The sequence below is a fragment of the Hibiscus syriacus genome, unplaced genomic scaffold (genome assembly GCF_006381635.1).
Source record: "Hibiscus syriacus cultivar Baekdansim isolate YM2019G1 unplaced genomic scaffold, ASM638163v2 tig00002880_pilon, whole genome shotgun sequence".
In the NCBI taxonomy this organism is placed as follows: domain Eukaryota; kingdom Viridiplantae; phylum Streptophyta; class Magnoliopsida; order Malvales; family Malvaceae; genus Hibiscus; species Hibiscus syriacus.
The window spans coordinates 433313-448861 of record NW_024061952.1 but is presented as its reverse complement, the minus strand read 5'-3'; the positions used below and the strand labels follow the sequence as shown (position 1 = coordinate 448861).

The 15549-nt window shown below is 32.1% G+C and overlaps 2 protein-coding genes across 3 annotated transcripts; one reads left to right on the top strand and one right to left on the bottom strand.

Moving 5' to 3' along the window:
- The first annotated feature begins 5380 nt into the window (after positions 1–5380).
- LOC120161333 lies at positions 5381–6474 on the top strand. Its single transcript, XM_039171611.1, has 4 exons — positions 5381–5464; positions 5547–5783; positions 5898–6038; positions 6133–6474. The coding sequence occupies exons 1-4, from the start codon at positions 5453–5455 to the stop codon at positions 6463–6465; spliced, it is 723 nt and encodes a 240-aa protein (XP_039027542.1). The 5' UTR covers positions 5381–5452; the 3' UTR covers positions 6466–6474.
- A 4581-nt stretch (positions 6475–11055) lies between these two features.
- On the bottom strand, positions 11056–14967 carry LOC120161788 (receptor-like protein 56). 2 transcript variants are annotated; one of them, XM_039172001.1, is made up of 10 exons: positions 14388–14966; positions 14112–14270; positions 13854–14009; positions 13672–13752; positions 13445–13597; positions 13286–13360; positions 13042–13197; positions 12806–12958; positions 12574–12723; positions 11056–12394 (listed from the first exon to the last, which is right to left on the bottom strand). In XM_039172001.1, the coding sequence occupies exons 1-10, from the start codon at positions 14782–14784 to the stop codon at positions 11196–11198; spliced, it is 2679 nt and encodes an 892-aa protein (XP_039027932.1). In that variant the 5' UTR covers positions 14785–14966; the 3' UTR covers positions 11056–11195. The 2 variants fall into 2 exon arrangements, with proteins under 2 accessions (XP_039027932.1, XP_039027939.1); XM_039172008.1 differs by lacking the exon at positions 14112–14270 and having other exon boundaries at positions 14388–14967.
- Between the last annotated feature and the right edge of the window lie 582 nt (positions 14968–15549).

Sequence of the window (15549 nt, the reverse complement as noted above, 5' to 3'; positions counted from 1 at the left end):
TAAGTTTCTAGGACAATTGGAACATGATGACTACGACCACGGCTTGTACCTGATGCATGATCAAATGGATGTCCCTTGTTCCCATATGTAATGGGTTAAGGGGAGGTAAGATAGTAGGTTGCCTCCAACACCAGGTTGAGAACAACTTCCGTAGAAGATCTACGAATTATGAAATGCCCTCCGTGGGACGCGATCCCACGACCTCAAGGTTAAGAACCTTGTTTATGAAACATAAGCAATGCATATTAAAGCAATATTACAAAAGCAAATTATCACTCACATAGATTACAAACAAATCACAGGTTTGTACCGGAGAAAGTGCGGCGGACATAAAAGAAAGAATGCTCATGCAAGAAGTTTTCCTTGATAACTCAAATAATGAGAATGACGTCGGCCATCATCTGATGTCATTCAGCATCAGCTCCCACATTTTAATCTCTGTACAGAATGACTGTTAAAAGTCCATTCTTTATTGACTAACAAAGAGATAGGTTAGTCTTATACCTCAAAGAGATAAACAAGAGATGGGTTAGTCTCATCTCAACAAACCCCATTGCTTCTGGAAGAACTGTAGGAAGTTGGGTTCAGCAGTTTCTTCCATCCAAGTCTCTACGACTATCTCTACCACGGAGGCAAAAGTGTCGACTAATATAGTAAGATTCTCTTTTAACATTATCTGAATTTTTTTTATCATTCAATAAGGAAATAAGTCATTGTTTGACATTATCTCAATTTTTTTAAATTTTATCATTCAATAAGGAAATAAGTATCAGTAGTCTTAAAGAAGCAAGCCAGTGTGGAGGTGCCCTACAGGTGTTCGGTGTTCCTTTAACATTCGCAAAGCACACGTCAAAGGATTTTTTGCATGAGGTTTGTATGGCCATTAGAATTAAGCATTCATTAGAAATAGGAAAAGTTTAGGGGCGTAGGCATGGAATGAGTCATACCTAATAATACATATGTTCTGACTTTTAACCAACCATTGGCAAAACATGTCAAAGGTCAACTTGACCTGCGTACAAATTAGGGTCAATACATGGTTGATTAGGTTTGTAAACGAATCGAATGTTTAACGAACCGTTCGTGAATAATTCGGTAGGAAGTTCGTTTATGTTCGTTTATTTATTAAACGAACGAACATGAATAATATTTTATGTTCGTTTAATTAAATGAATGAACACGAATAAAATGCTTGTTCGTACATTTATGTACGTAAACGTTCAATAATCTGTTCGTTTATGTTCGTTTATGTTCTCCAGACCCGTTTGGAATATTAAAACTAGTCAAATCAATTAAAGAAAATATAAATCCTAAAGTTATTTGAAAAGTAAAAAAACTTTTTTCAAATATAAACCCAAATAATTTTATCTACGTTCGTTTATATTCGTTCGTTTGTGTTCATTTACATTCGTTAATTTGTGTTCATATATCATTTAAATGAACGAACACGAACAAACACGAACAAACTAAATTTCTTAATGAACGAACACGAAAAAGAAATTTCGTTCGTTTAATTGTTCATGTTTACGTGCCTATGGTTAATCACTTATGTTTGTGTTTTGTCTACTTTTCCTCATTGACTTCAAAAAAACATAATATATAGTCACTTTCGTTATTATTTAATTAAGATGTAATCACCACGAGTTATTTTCGTTAAAATTTTTGATATAATCACACATTTGATCTCTGCTATTTATATATATTCTCAATTTAGTCATACTTTTAATAAATTAAAATAAATTTAATCCTACAATTGAATGATTCCACGTGCCACTGGTACCACGTGTCGTGCCACGTGCCACCATTCGGTTAGAGTACTAACTTTTCAAAGTATTGGTGAAAAATAAATATATTCAATTAAAATAAAATTAGTCCTCCAACCGAATGGTGATACGTGACACCAATGACACGTGGTATCATTTGATTGAAGGATTAAATTTATTTTAATTTATTAAAAGTATGACTAAATTGAGATAATAAATAAATAACAGGGACCGAATCTGTGATTATACCACATATCATGTCACCTAATATGTTAATTGTTAATGATCATTTAACTCAGTTGGTAGAACACAAGGTTCTTAACCTTGAGGTCGTGGGATCGAGTCTCATGGAAGGCATTTTATAATTCGGATGTCTCCTATGGAAGTTTCTCTCAACCTAGTGTTGGGGGCAGTCTACTATCTTACCTCCCCCTTACCCCATTACATATGAGAACAAGGGAGAACCATTTTTAATTAACTTGTGGTGACTACATCTTAATTAAATAAAAACTAAAGTGGTCATATTTTAATTATATATAAATAAAAATGACCATATATTATTCTTTTTAACTAGTGAGTAAAAATTAGATAAAATATAAATATAAGTGATTAACTATATAGTTAACGCTACAAATTATCTTGTGATAAGATGGCCAGATGAGTGTCTTATCATTGCAAGACCACTAGTACCAAAGCCCAAACATGATGCTATCTATTACATAGCAAAACTAGATTCTCTTCTTTCTAATTTATCTCCCTTCAATTTTCTCTCCATCTTACAAAAAAAATTAGTCTTAAATGTATAAAACTACATAACCACCAACAAACGCAAGATACAATATTATTCCCATTTCCAAAATTTTTCAAAAAAGAAAGTAGCACGAACCAAGTGAATTCTATGAAAAAAAATTATTAGTATTCTTTGAGGACTTGAATTTGAACACTAAGAATATGAACATTTAATGTCGAAAAATTAAAAATTATTTTTAAACAGATATTACATTATATTTAATCAAATTAAGAACTTGAAATCACACTCACATGAGACCAACCTAGAAATAAATAAATAAACCGAGATCCGGTGCCTGGAAAAAGGCAGTGCACGTGAGCTAGGACTTATTAACAATGGTAAATAGGCCATAAGGCATAACTAAGGTCACAATATATATATAATAAAAACAAGGCTGAGAACTCAAACCCATATTTTTGTTCTGAAACACAAACAAAGTGGTTATGACTCACTCAACACATGTTGTCTCAGACAGATCTCCTCGTGCGGTTCACACCTTCTCTCTCCCTTTCTTATTCTTATGCCTCTGTTACCTTTGACCTAAAAAAATCACTTCATATTTTGATTTTTTTTTACAAAATTTTCATATAAAAATATATAAATAATATTAATATCATTTTACATTAACATATACATATTATTTTTTTTAATTTTGACATCATAAAATTTTTATTTTCATTCCTTGTAACACTATTTTTATTTATTTTATATTTACCTTTGACCACCTAAATGAAAAAGGAATGGAAACAAGAATAATTTGCAAGTTAAAGACGGAGCATAGCCTTCGGCTTTATTACAGTTGGGGCTCCTTTGGATACCCTTCATGTGAGGTTCTACCTTTCCTTGGTCATTTGGCGATGCCCCCGTCCCCGTGTGAGGCAATCTAATATCTAGTCCTAGAATTTTTTTTTTTTAACGTTCGGTTTATTAATTTTTTTAAGTAATACAATTCATATGAACATACCACCCACCACTTAAAAATATAATAACATATTTTAAATTAATTTTATATTATTTAATTAACCTCTATCATAAACTTAACGGGGGGGCTTTAAACTATCACAAAAATTATCATAAACTTAACGGGGGTTTTAATTTATCTAGTTTTAAAATTTACAAGGACTTGTAATTAAACCTAAAATTGGAGGACGGGCCCTTACATGGTTTAGCTTTGGACATAAGCTATTATAATTCTGGACTAATACAATTTTTTTTTATTAATGATAAATACAAGTCAATATCTATTCTAAGATAATTCACAACTTTTTGACATTGAACACTCATACTCCTTGACATTCATAATAATTGAACTCAGATCTTCAACATATAACAATAATATTTTTATCACCGAAACTACCTATGCAACTTGAAGTTACAATTAGTAAAACTGAAGGGCATAAGAGGAATTGGGAAAAATAATTTTACAAACCCCAAGATTAGGTTTGTGATGGGGCTTAAAGGCACAATAAACAAGGTCTCGGTTAGCACAAAATTAGTAAAATTCCCAAACCAATTAAGGCAGAGAGTCGTAACGAATTAGTGCTTTGATGAGTTGTTGTTTGTCGATTAAATGTTTGCCGGAAATTAAACCACACTAGCTCATCCTCATTAGTGGATTAGTTGGATTGAATGTTGCCATGTTTTAGTCCCCAAAACCAGGTTCCCCCTATATGTCCCTGTTTTTCTCCCTACCTTTGTACATATATTCATCATCCGCAATGATTGCCTTAACTATAATTGGGGATAGATATAAGTTGGATCGGGTTTTTATTCTACTCGACTCGAAAAAAATATTTTTCATTTCGAAGTTTGACTGACTCGAGTTAAAGAAAATCTCATCCGATTGGAAATCGACTTGATTTTGGGAGTAAAATCTGTATCTGACCTAATACAAGTATATATATAATTTTTATTCAGTAAAATTGAGATTTAATTGAAGAACATAGAGAGAATTATTACTGTAATTATCTCTAAATATATTAAAGATAATTACATATTATCTCAAATCGAATCGAATATCTTTAATCTAAAACCTTACTCAAACCCAATTTTTATAAAAGAAATTGACCTTATAAAATCAAATAAAATAAAAACCGACTCCGAAACTCATACCCAATTATCCATCCCCAATTGTAACCTATAAATTGTGACTCAAACCAAACATGTCATTTTCGTTTAAATTAATTAGAAAACCTTTAAAATCAAATACTTAAACTTACACCATCAATTTAAATATATTAAACAATATATATATATATATATATATATATATATATATATAAAAGATTATAAAAACGTAATTTAGATTTCACTAATATCTATAATTACAATTATTTTAGTATTAAATAAACATCTAAAAAAATCCGTATATTTAATTAATATTCTGAAAACAAGTTCCCAAAAGGCCTAAACCCAACTTAAAATGACGTTAGAACTGTGATCTGTTGTTTAATTCAAATTTCCAACCAAGAAAATGATAATTGATCATGAAAATTCAAAGGTGAAAAAAAAAGGACAGAGGTGAGGCAAAAAAAATTACTTAAATGCAGCTTGTTCAAGAAGAACTTAGTTAGTTTAGCAATAAGAGCTCTTAAGCCAAGGCGATATACGAAAAAACAAATAGTTTAAAGGAGTGGTCTACAATGGCAGACATGGAAACAGCACCCACGTTCTCCTCGTATCTTACTTAAAATCTTTCTTTTATGTTTAACATATTTGTATATATAATTCCTCCACCTATTGACAAAAATGTTGTGTACCTCCCCAAGGAATAGATTTATGCCCTTCCCTTTCTTGTGAACCTCCATAAATTCTCTTATCTCACTATCTCTCTCTTCTCTCAACTCCCCCACTGTCTTTGATAACTACTGCTCAAGGAGAGGCCTGGTTTTAAGTGTTTATGATCACCATGGTTTGTCTCTTTTGAATTCTTATTTGGTTTAGGGTTTATCGAATTTCATGGCTTAATTGTGTGTTCTTGTTTTGGAATTCAGAAGCCTGCATGGTTGGAAGCTCTCTACACCCAGAAATTCTTCGTCGGGTGCTGTTTCCACGAGAGTGCGAAGAAGAACGAAAAGAACGTCTACTGTTTGGATTGTTGCATTAGTATTTGCCCTCATTGCATACCCTCGCATCGTTTCCACAGGCTGCTTCAGGTTCGTCGATACGTTTATCATGATGTTGTTAGATTGGAAGATCTTCAAAAGCTCATCGACTGCTCTAATGTCCAGGTAAATCTGCTTCTTTTCCCCCACTGTTCCCTTTGATTTCTTGTGAAATTCAGTTCATACATGAAGTTGTTTATGAAGTTGTTTACTGATAATCATGAGCTTTAATTGGATTAGGCATATACTATAAACAGCGCTAAGGTGGTGTTCATCAAAAAGAGACCCCAAAACCGGCAATTCAAAGGGGCTATAAACTACTGTACTTCATGTGATAGAGGTCTCCAAGAACCTTTTATCCATTGCTCTCTCGGGTGCAAGGTATATATATATTTATACACTGTATTATATATTCACTTGAATTAGGGTTTATAAGCAGTAGAATGAGTTTGCTCGAAAACTATTGAATTCTCAGGTGGATTTTTTGCTGAAACATTACCAAGACCTGTCACCATTCTTGAGGAGATGCAACACTTTAACGCTCAGCCCTGACTTCTTGATTCCCCAAGACAACGGAGACGATGAAATGACGCTGCATTCGACGATAGTCGACGACAGTGACGAGCCGATGAGTTGGTCGTCGGGGTCGGAGAGTATGAGCATGGCGTACAGTTCTGATCAGATTGTGAGGAAGAAAAGGAGTGGGCTATATTTGTGGAGATCATCGGGTAATAAGGTTTCGGACGAGGATATCGCTTCAAGCATGAGTAGAAGGAAAGGCATTCCCCATAGATCTCCTCTATGTTAGCACACCAAATAAAATAAAACAAAAATAAAAAATAAAAGGTTTAGATTTATAAAATTATTGCCATTCTACTAGTAGTTTAGCTATGATATTTTTTGACTGAAGCTGAGCTGAACCATTATTATTAATTTCAAAATGCTTTAAGCTGTGTGTGTGTGTTTCTCCCTATATGTTTTGAAATTAATTTAGTCACTTGGTCGGAGGGTTTTGTCTTAATGGCATCACGTGATTCCTAGTTCCAAGTTAAGTGTTTGTACATTTTTTTAATTAATTATTGGTATACGATCTATTGATCGATCGATCCAAATCGAGTATTATAGAGGCGAGGGCGGCTTTCTCAACCCGATTTGCTTCATTAGCAAATGTCAGGGTTCAAACTCCTGACCTTGTTTTTGTTTAAGGGATCCGATGTCTCATCCTACTAGACCAACTGATTATTAGTTTTGTACATTTTTTTAATTTGATTTCTCATTACCATATGATTTACTTATTATTTATTCAAAGCCATGAATGAACGGGACAACTCTTTATTGTTCTACTCTCTAAGCCTATCCTGTATGTACAACACATTTTTCATGCTTAAACTAAGGGCTATATTTATAAATTCAGATAATTTTTATTTATAACTTGTGATAAATATTACTATAAAAGCATTATTATCTTTTTATATTTTTTGAAATATTTTTTTATTTCCTTAATATATATTTTTAAAGCCACTACTTTTGTTTGATGTCATAATTTAGTGACACCATCTAATTCAAAAGGCATTTTCAAAGCAAAATACAAAATAAAATATATAGTTATAACAATAGTTCAATTTTACTTGTAAAAAAATAATTATTGTTGTTAATTTTTAATTCCCTGCATTATGAATAATTAAACCATATTTTTATAGTATAATTATTGTTAAAAAATCCATGAAAAATGTAATAAATATACAACAAATTCCACAGTATATCCAAAGTTATAGATGTACACATATACACACGTGAAATGGAAACACATGCAGTTTTCAATTGTTAATTATCAAAACAATGGAATGGGAGAGTAAGAGCTTTCATTTCTTTAACCTTTCTTGAAGAGATAGAAAGACAGTGACTTCAATTTAATTTTTAAATTTTAAAAATGAAAAGTTTGACCGGTCAAACCCTACCACGTTATCAAGCTTTAATTTTTATTTTATCTCATTAAAAAAGACTATAAAATAATAAATGGCTTGTACTGGTACATAAGAAGAAAACAAAATGACTTAAAAGAGATTATACTATTGATATAAGATAAATTATCATTAATTCGAACGAAAAATCAAAATTATTACAAAAAAATATCAAAATAGATCAGTTGATAGGATAAAATATTATGAACTATATATAATAAATTTTAAAATATTTATTGCAATACCTTATTAAATCATCTCTAATATTCTTTTCAGAAATTGTTAAAATGATTTTAAAAAAGGTTAAGTGAGATAGTCATTATAAAGATAAACTTAATATTGAGGTCTTTTTTTGCCAATCTACTTATAATTTAATTAACAAAATATATTTCGAAAAATTCAATAAAATAATCATTACATAAATTAAATTTATATTATACAAATGAATATACAATTAAATCATAAACGATAAAAATGCTCAAAATATCAAAGTTTCTAACAATAAATTCATATCTATCAATATAATTAATTATTCGATAAATTTAGTCATTAATTAGTTTCAAAGCACATCAGTTTAGCTCGATAATTACTTAGTATCTAACGGATATACAAATCAACGTCTTATTGTTAAGTATTAGTAGCAATGTAACCAACTCCTGGACGTGGTCTAGGAGTTACAATTGAATTAGTGTAACCATGCTAACCAAATATAGTGTACGGATGAAAATTTATTTAGTAAATCATTTTAAAAACATTTACCAAATACGATATCAGAACAAACTCATGTCACAATTTAAAGAGCTTGAAAGCAAAATTTTAACATCACACAGTATGAAATCGAGATTACTCCTCCGATAGCAAAACCAATTATACATTTAGATAATCTGAAAATAGAAACATAAACAAAGTTAGCTACAAAGCTCAATGTGTCTATTAAATACATATAATAATTCAGATATTTCAGGCATGTTATAAAAACAATAAAATAATCAACTAATAGAAAAACCATATACTATTACCAGAAAATCATACAAAGTTCCTTCGAACCTTACTTCTTGTCATAGACGAACAGAACAGAAAACATTACCTGCTGAAAGGAACATGAGACCACCAAAGTGGACCTAAAACAGAAAATAGAAATCAGGATAGGGACGTTACTCTCCCAAGAGGAGCCCAAGTTAACCTCCAAGGAGGAACTCATCAGAAATAAGAAACAAGACGAGGATGTTGCCCTCCGTAAAGGATCCCATGCAGAATCAGGTCAGGGATATAATTCCAAGCAGAATCAGGAATGCATCAATGCTCAGATTTAAAATGATACAACAATAATAAAAAAATCAGTCATAACTCAAATACACATAGCCATAATATGTGCATGCATACAAATAATATCATACAACATAACAACATATAATATTAACATTATCAAATAGGTAAAAGGGTCACAACTATAATAGTTAATCCATACCGGCTAAGCCTTACGCTTCCCACAGTCAGTAGTACTATGTCCTACGGAACAGGAACCTAAAAATCAATACCACTCTATGAATACATAAATCATATGTCTAAACAAAAATATATTATAAAGTCACTAAATAATACTTATGCATATCTCGAGATGAGCGAGCAAAATCAAACTAAATAGAACAATAGTGATCAGGATCTACTAAAGAGCAGTTTGGAGACATGATAGTACCTTCAAAAAGTAATACCAAAAAGTGAGTCCAAAATCTCACATTGTACTTAATATAATTAAGACTTTAAGCAATAAATGACATAAAATAGAGCTTTTGGGGTGGTCAGAATTTGGCCTTACAAGCTCGAAATCCTGAATCCCAACCACTTGTATCAACACCCATTTGCTTTAATTATAATTTATTGATTAAAAGAAATTGATATAATTATATCAAATTGATTAGAGGGTTAAGTTTATTTTAATTTATTAAAATTAGGATCAGATTGATAAAATATATAAGTAACAGTGATCAAATGTGAAATTATATCAAATATTTTAACTGCCACATCAACTTCTCTGTTAAATATTAACGACAAGTGGCTTAATTGAATACATTTAAATAGTTGAGTGACATGATTGATAAAATTTCAAAAATAGTGATCAAAATGAAAAGGGGCAATAGTTAGGTGATCACTGGTATAGTTTACCCTATATTTTAAATAATTTACGTTTAAATCTTTTTAACAGTAAGTAGCTTAATTGAATACATTTAAATAATTGAATGACATGATTGATAAAATTTCAAAAATGGTGATCAAAATAAAAATGGGAAATTGTTAGGTGGTCACTAATATAGTTTACCCTATATTTTAAATAATTTACCTTTAAATTTTTAACTAATTTATAATTATAGGTCAAGTATAATTAAATCGTTTTGCTATTCGTCAAAACTAAAGTTCAATGATACAATCATATTGATTTTTAGTGTAATGATACAAACCTTAAAATTTAGTGATATCTAAAATAATTTAACTTATTTATTTATTTGGGTGTTTTGTTATTTTCTTGCTTTTTCAACAATTTCATCATAACAAATAATAAAAGAAAATTAAGTTTTTTTAGTTAATCATTGGTTTAAATAGTTAACCTTCTGGATCACTGGTATTGTTAAAGCTAAGAAGCTTTAATAATTTAACAGAAACCAATGATAAATTTAGCAGATCAATTGAAAGATAATGGTTTTTTCTTTAATAATTTTCATCAAATATAGTTTTTTTATAGTTAAAGTGATGACTTGACACAATAAAAGACTACCACGTGCCATATATTTATAATTGTTATAAAAATATTTAAAACACTGATTGTGTGCCAAACATTTGTCAACATTGTCCCCATAGATAAAAAGTTAACACTAGACTACGAGCTTCTTCTGAATAAGGACAATGCTAAAACATTATCCACAATGAAATAGTGGCAAGTGTCGATGCAGTGCCCTATTAAATAAAACCATGCTCTCCGCCAATATGGATTTATGTACAGCACTGCCCCCATTGTCATCAACACAATTCCGTAACAAACCCAGAAAGCCCCATAGAAGGCATCCATGTCCACCCAATCGCTTTCTTCTTCGCTGCCAGAGGCATTTGGGGATATCCCGGTCGAACCAGTTTCGGTGCAACTTTCATGTTTTGGAGGTCCACAAAGAAAAGGGTTTCCCAGGTAGCTGCTTTCATCAAACGTCCCAAATTGAGCCTTTTCATGTGGAATGCTACCTGACAAATTGTTGTAGGACACATTGAAGACTGCCACAAAGTTCAACTCCATCAATTGGACGGGGATTTGTGTACAACCCTTTCTTTGTCGTAAACACTACTTGTTCTTCCACATAGGTATTAGGATACCAATGTAACTTTTCAAAATTAATATCTGGTATAAAAAATATAATTCTTATGGTCTGAAAAAACTTTCTATCTGTTGGCTCAAGAGATAAATTACTTAGACAAGAAGGAATAAGACCAAAAAGCTTGTTTTGAGAAAGATCTATTATACTTAATGAGTTCAATTGGCATATTTGAGTAGGAATTCCACCCTCAAAGTGATTGGCTTTCAAAATGAGGATACTCAGAGCTGAAAGGGTTCCAATCCAATTTGGAATTTTGCCAGTAAAGTTATTTTGGCTAGATCTAATGTCACCAGTGAAGAGCTGCTGTGAAGCGCACGTGGCAGGGGACCACTTAGTCTATTTCTGCTCAGGTGGAGATGCTCTATGGTTAGTGAACTGATGCAAGATGGCACAGATCCAGATAAATTGTTCCATGAAAGGTCCAAAAATCTAAGGGAATTTAAATTGCATAGCTCAAGAGGAATATGACCGTCGAAAAGATTGTTGGAAAGAACTAATGCCTCCAACCTTGATGCATTCCAGATCCATCTAGGGAGCTTACCAGACAAGTGGTTGTTGCTTAGATCCATATCACTAAGAAAAGGAAAACTGATTGAGATATCAATTTTTGGTATCTCTCCATGGAAGTTATTGCCATCCAAATACAACCTTTCAGTTGAGCTAAATACTGAAGGTGGTATTGTTCCACTCAAATTATTACTTGAAAGTCTGAGAGTCTCCAGTGAGTTACTGTTGGTTAACTCTTCCATTATTCCTCCAGAAAAATTATTATGTGATAGATCTAACCATAATAAAGACTTCAAACCACCAAAGCATGAAGGAATATTACCTTCAAAGCCGTTCTTAGACAAGGAAAAGGACTTCAAATGTGGAAACGTTGAGCATATGTTCATCGGAACTTGGCCTTGCATTTTATTCCCAGACATATCAACTTCAAAAATGTTCACATTAGCATGTTTTGGTAACTGCAGAGGACCCTTGAAAGAATTGCCTGCCATGAAAATTTGTTGTAGCCTTGTATTATTCTCCAACAACCAAGATGGACTTTGTCCACCGAAGTTGTTATCCGAAAGGTCAAGATATCTCAAGTCATACTGGTCATAGAGGAAGTTGGGAAGTTCTTTACAGAGTCCCTTTGTCGAACAATTTGACATACTCAAGGATTTTAGTTGAAACTCTGAGTTTTTGGTCCGAATCTGAAATGTAGGTTCTCTTACCAAATGGATTTGATCCATCAATAGATACTTGAGAAGTGAGTTGTTTGCAAATGGTATGAATGAAGATGGAACTTCGATGTGATTATTTGAAATATCCAGAAGACGAAGAGAAATCAAGTTACTGAAACAAGAAGGAATTGACCCCTCAATTGTATTTCCACTGAGATCTAGCTCTTCGAGGTTCCACAAGTCACACCAACCTATAAAATAAATTTGTTAAATATCTATATGATATGATGTAAAATTTAGCTAACGAAATGAAGATTGATTGAAGAAATAATGATTTTTCCTAGAAGTTTAAATCAACCTCCATGATCAATGAAAACTACTTGATATGTAGAAATGGTGGAGTAAGATTTCGTGAGTGTAAATAATTAACCTTTAGACGGTAAGGGGCCGGTCAACCAACTGTTTGACAATGTCAACTGTCTAAGAGAAGTCAATGCTCCAATGCTTTCAAGAATGTTGTGGCTCATATGTGAATTGAAGACGGATATTTCTTGTACATTAGTGGATACATTTTCCAACTCTGGTCAGAATGAGGCAAATACATAAGAGAACTATGTTGGTGTGGATTTGATTAAAAGTAGCCAATTCCAACCCTCACATACCTTTAGTAGAGATAGTCTTGTTCAAGTAATTGTTATATAAATAAAAGGTCTTAACTGACGGGAAACCTTTAACCACTTGTAGCAACGAAACAGTTCCGTCACTGAAAACTCTATATAGATCTACAGATTTAAGCTTTTTGAGATTTGCAAACTCTGCGACAGTGAACAAATAAAATTTCAGATGTTCTGCAAACACATCCAAAATTTGATAAAAAGATATTAAAACGCAACTCCACCTTTTATATTTATTGACCCTTTCAACTGGCTGGATCCTAAACTCAACGATTTCAGATTTGAAAGTCCACTAAGCACTCCCAATCTGGTGTTGTTCAAGGGATTGTCACTCAGATCAAGTTGTTCTAAATTCATCAACTTCAGCAGTCTGTTGCTATCTATAAACAAGGTTAGGAAAACTTCATCACTTTATAATATACAAAAGATTTATAATATCTATACTGCCAAGAACTTATTAATACGTACCGTCGAAGGATCGGAGGCTTTCAATTTGATTGTATCTCAGATCCAACATCTTCAACTTTGCTAATTTATTCAATTCTATCCAATTCAATCAATTGCTTTTTATGTCAATCCAACTTGAAAAGGAGGGAAACAAAAAGTGTGAAGGTAGTTTGATTATACCTTTAATATCTATACACCCTTGTAATTTGTTGTCTGCAATGGACAAGGACTTCAGATTTGATAGGCGGCTGATGAATGCAAAACTGCTGTTGAGCAGAAGATTGCCACTCAAATCAAGCTCCTCCAGACTCATCATTACTTGTCTCCCGCTATCTGAAGTCATTAATTTGATCATATACTAAACATGAATGGGTGTTAAGACTTGTGGAATATCAATCAATTCATACCTTCAAAGGAGTAGGATCCGAAGGTTTCAATTTCATTGTAGTGTAAATCCAAGTTCCTCAACTTCCTCAGTCTGCTTAATTCTTTACACATTGAAGCCCAAAAAATTAGAATTAAGACCCAAAAAGAAAAACTAAAATCGCCCCGGAAAAAAGAAAAGAAACTATGAGATAATATAGCGTACCTTTGATATTGACAGATCCTTCCAATTGATTTTCCGCCAAATTCAAAGTTTTTAAAGATGAAAGATGACCCACATGTAAGAGGATATTGTTCTTCAAATGGTTCCAACTTAAATCAAGAGTTTCCAAATTACTAAGTCTTGAAAGCCATTTAAAACCTGCTAATAACAGTTAAAAACCTTTCGCATTCATTACTTCTCTCACATATCAAGCAATATATCAAAGCTGGTCATCTAAAATGGATATGAATTTAACTTTACCATTCCTATGATCTGATCCTGTCAAATGGTTGCTTGCTAGAAGTAGAGATTTAAGAGACGAAAGCTCACTTAATGATGATAATATACTATCATTCAACTGATTGCCACTTAAGTCGAGGATTTCCAATTTTTTCAATTCAGATGATAACTTTGCAATACCTGTAACAGAATCAAGAAAAAACTCAAAACAATAAAAAAGGCAATGAAATCTAGAATTTGTATGAACATATATTGAATTTAATCAATGGCCAAACTGCTATAGGAAAGGCAACAGACCTTCATTGTCGACAAAACCAGCAATTCTATTCCCAACCAAATACAGACTCTTCAACTCCTTAAAAGGAAAAAACAGGGAAGCATTGAGATAAACATCATATCTATCTTTCTTCCATTGCCTTGTATCATTAAGAGAAAGTTGAATGACTCGTCCACTTGTGGTGCTGCATTTAACCCCATCCCATTGACAACAGTGTGAACCCTTTACGTCCACCCAGTCCTGCAAAGAGGAAGGATCATCAAAGAAAGATTTTAGTTGAAAGAGAGCAACTCTCTCGTGCTCCAAGCACCCCTCTGTTTGATACCACCCTTCTATCACCAAAACTGCAAGTAATATCCAAACCCATTTAGGCTCCATCATATCAAACCGCTCAACTAAGCTCATAACTCTATGCATTTGATCACATTGAGTCTTCGGATTTATACACAATTAAGAACCCATAATTCCATAAAAGTTGGACCGCACCTGTTAATTCATTGTCAAATTCATCGGAAAACTACACAGACACAAAAAACCCCACAAATTCAACTTTACGAGTGCTCAAAAATTGCAGCGTGTAAAGCCGAAGGTCTGGACAAAGACTTTGGAGTCATCCATAGAAAAGGAAACAACAGCAATAATAGAACTCTCTTTGTATTTTATATAGAAATTTCCTAGATATTTCTATTGTCAATACTAATCTTCTAACATATTTTATTTTCGAGAAAGACTTATTTTTACGTCAATAACATTGGTTTTAGTATGTTTAGTGTTATTTCTATTTCATCTTTGTTTTAAAATATCTTATTTAATTAAAACTTAGGGTAAACTATATGGGTGACCATTGAACTATGGTCATAAACCATTTTGACCACCAACGTTTAGAAACGATCAAACAAATCACCCAACTATTTAAACGGTTCATTCAAGCTCCTGTCCGATTTTTAATGAATGCGGTGATGTGGCAGTTAATAAAATTAGTATAATCATATATTTGACTCTTAATATTTATACATTCTATCAATTTAGTCACTATTTTAATTCAATTAAATAAATTTAACCCTTCAATTAAATAAATTTAACCCTTCAATGTAGAAGTGCCATGTATCATTATACGATTGGAGGACTAATTTAATTAATTTTAATAATTTAATTAAATAAAATTTTCACTAATTAGGTGAT

Excerpts from the sequence above, each read along its gene's own strand:
- LOC120161333 (XM_039171611.1), top strand. Across the intron at positions 5,784-5,897 it reads TCGACTGCTCTAATGTCCAG|GCATATACTATAAACAGCGC; the intron begins GTAAATCTGCTT and ends TAATTGGATTAG. Across the intron at positions 6,039-6,132 it reads ATTGCTCTCTCGGGTGCAAG|GTGGATTTTTTGCTGAAACA; the intron begins GTATATATATAT and ends TTGAATTCTCAG.
- LOC120161788 (XM_039172001.1), bottom strand. The coding sequence starts at position 14,784 with ATGCATAGAGTTATGAGCTTAGTTGAGCGGTTTGATATGATGGAGCCT. Across the intron at positions 14,010-14,111 it reads AGGATCAGATCATAGGAATG|GTTTTAAATGGCTTTCAAGA; the intron begins GTAAAGTTAAAT and ends TGTTATTAGCAG. Across the intron at positions 13,198-13,285 it reads AAGCCTCCGATCCTTCGACG|ATAGCAACAGACTGCTGAAG; the intron begins GTACGTATTAAT and ends CCTTGTTTATAG.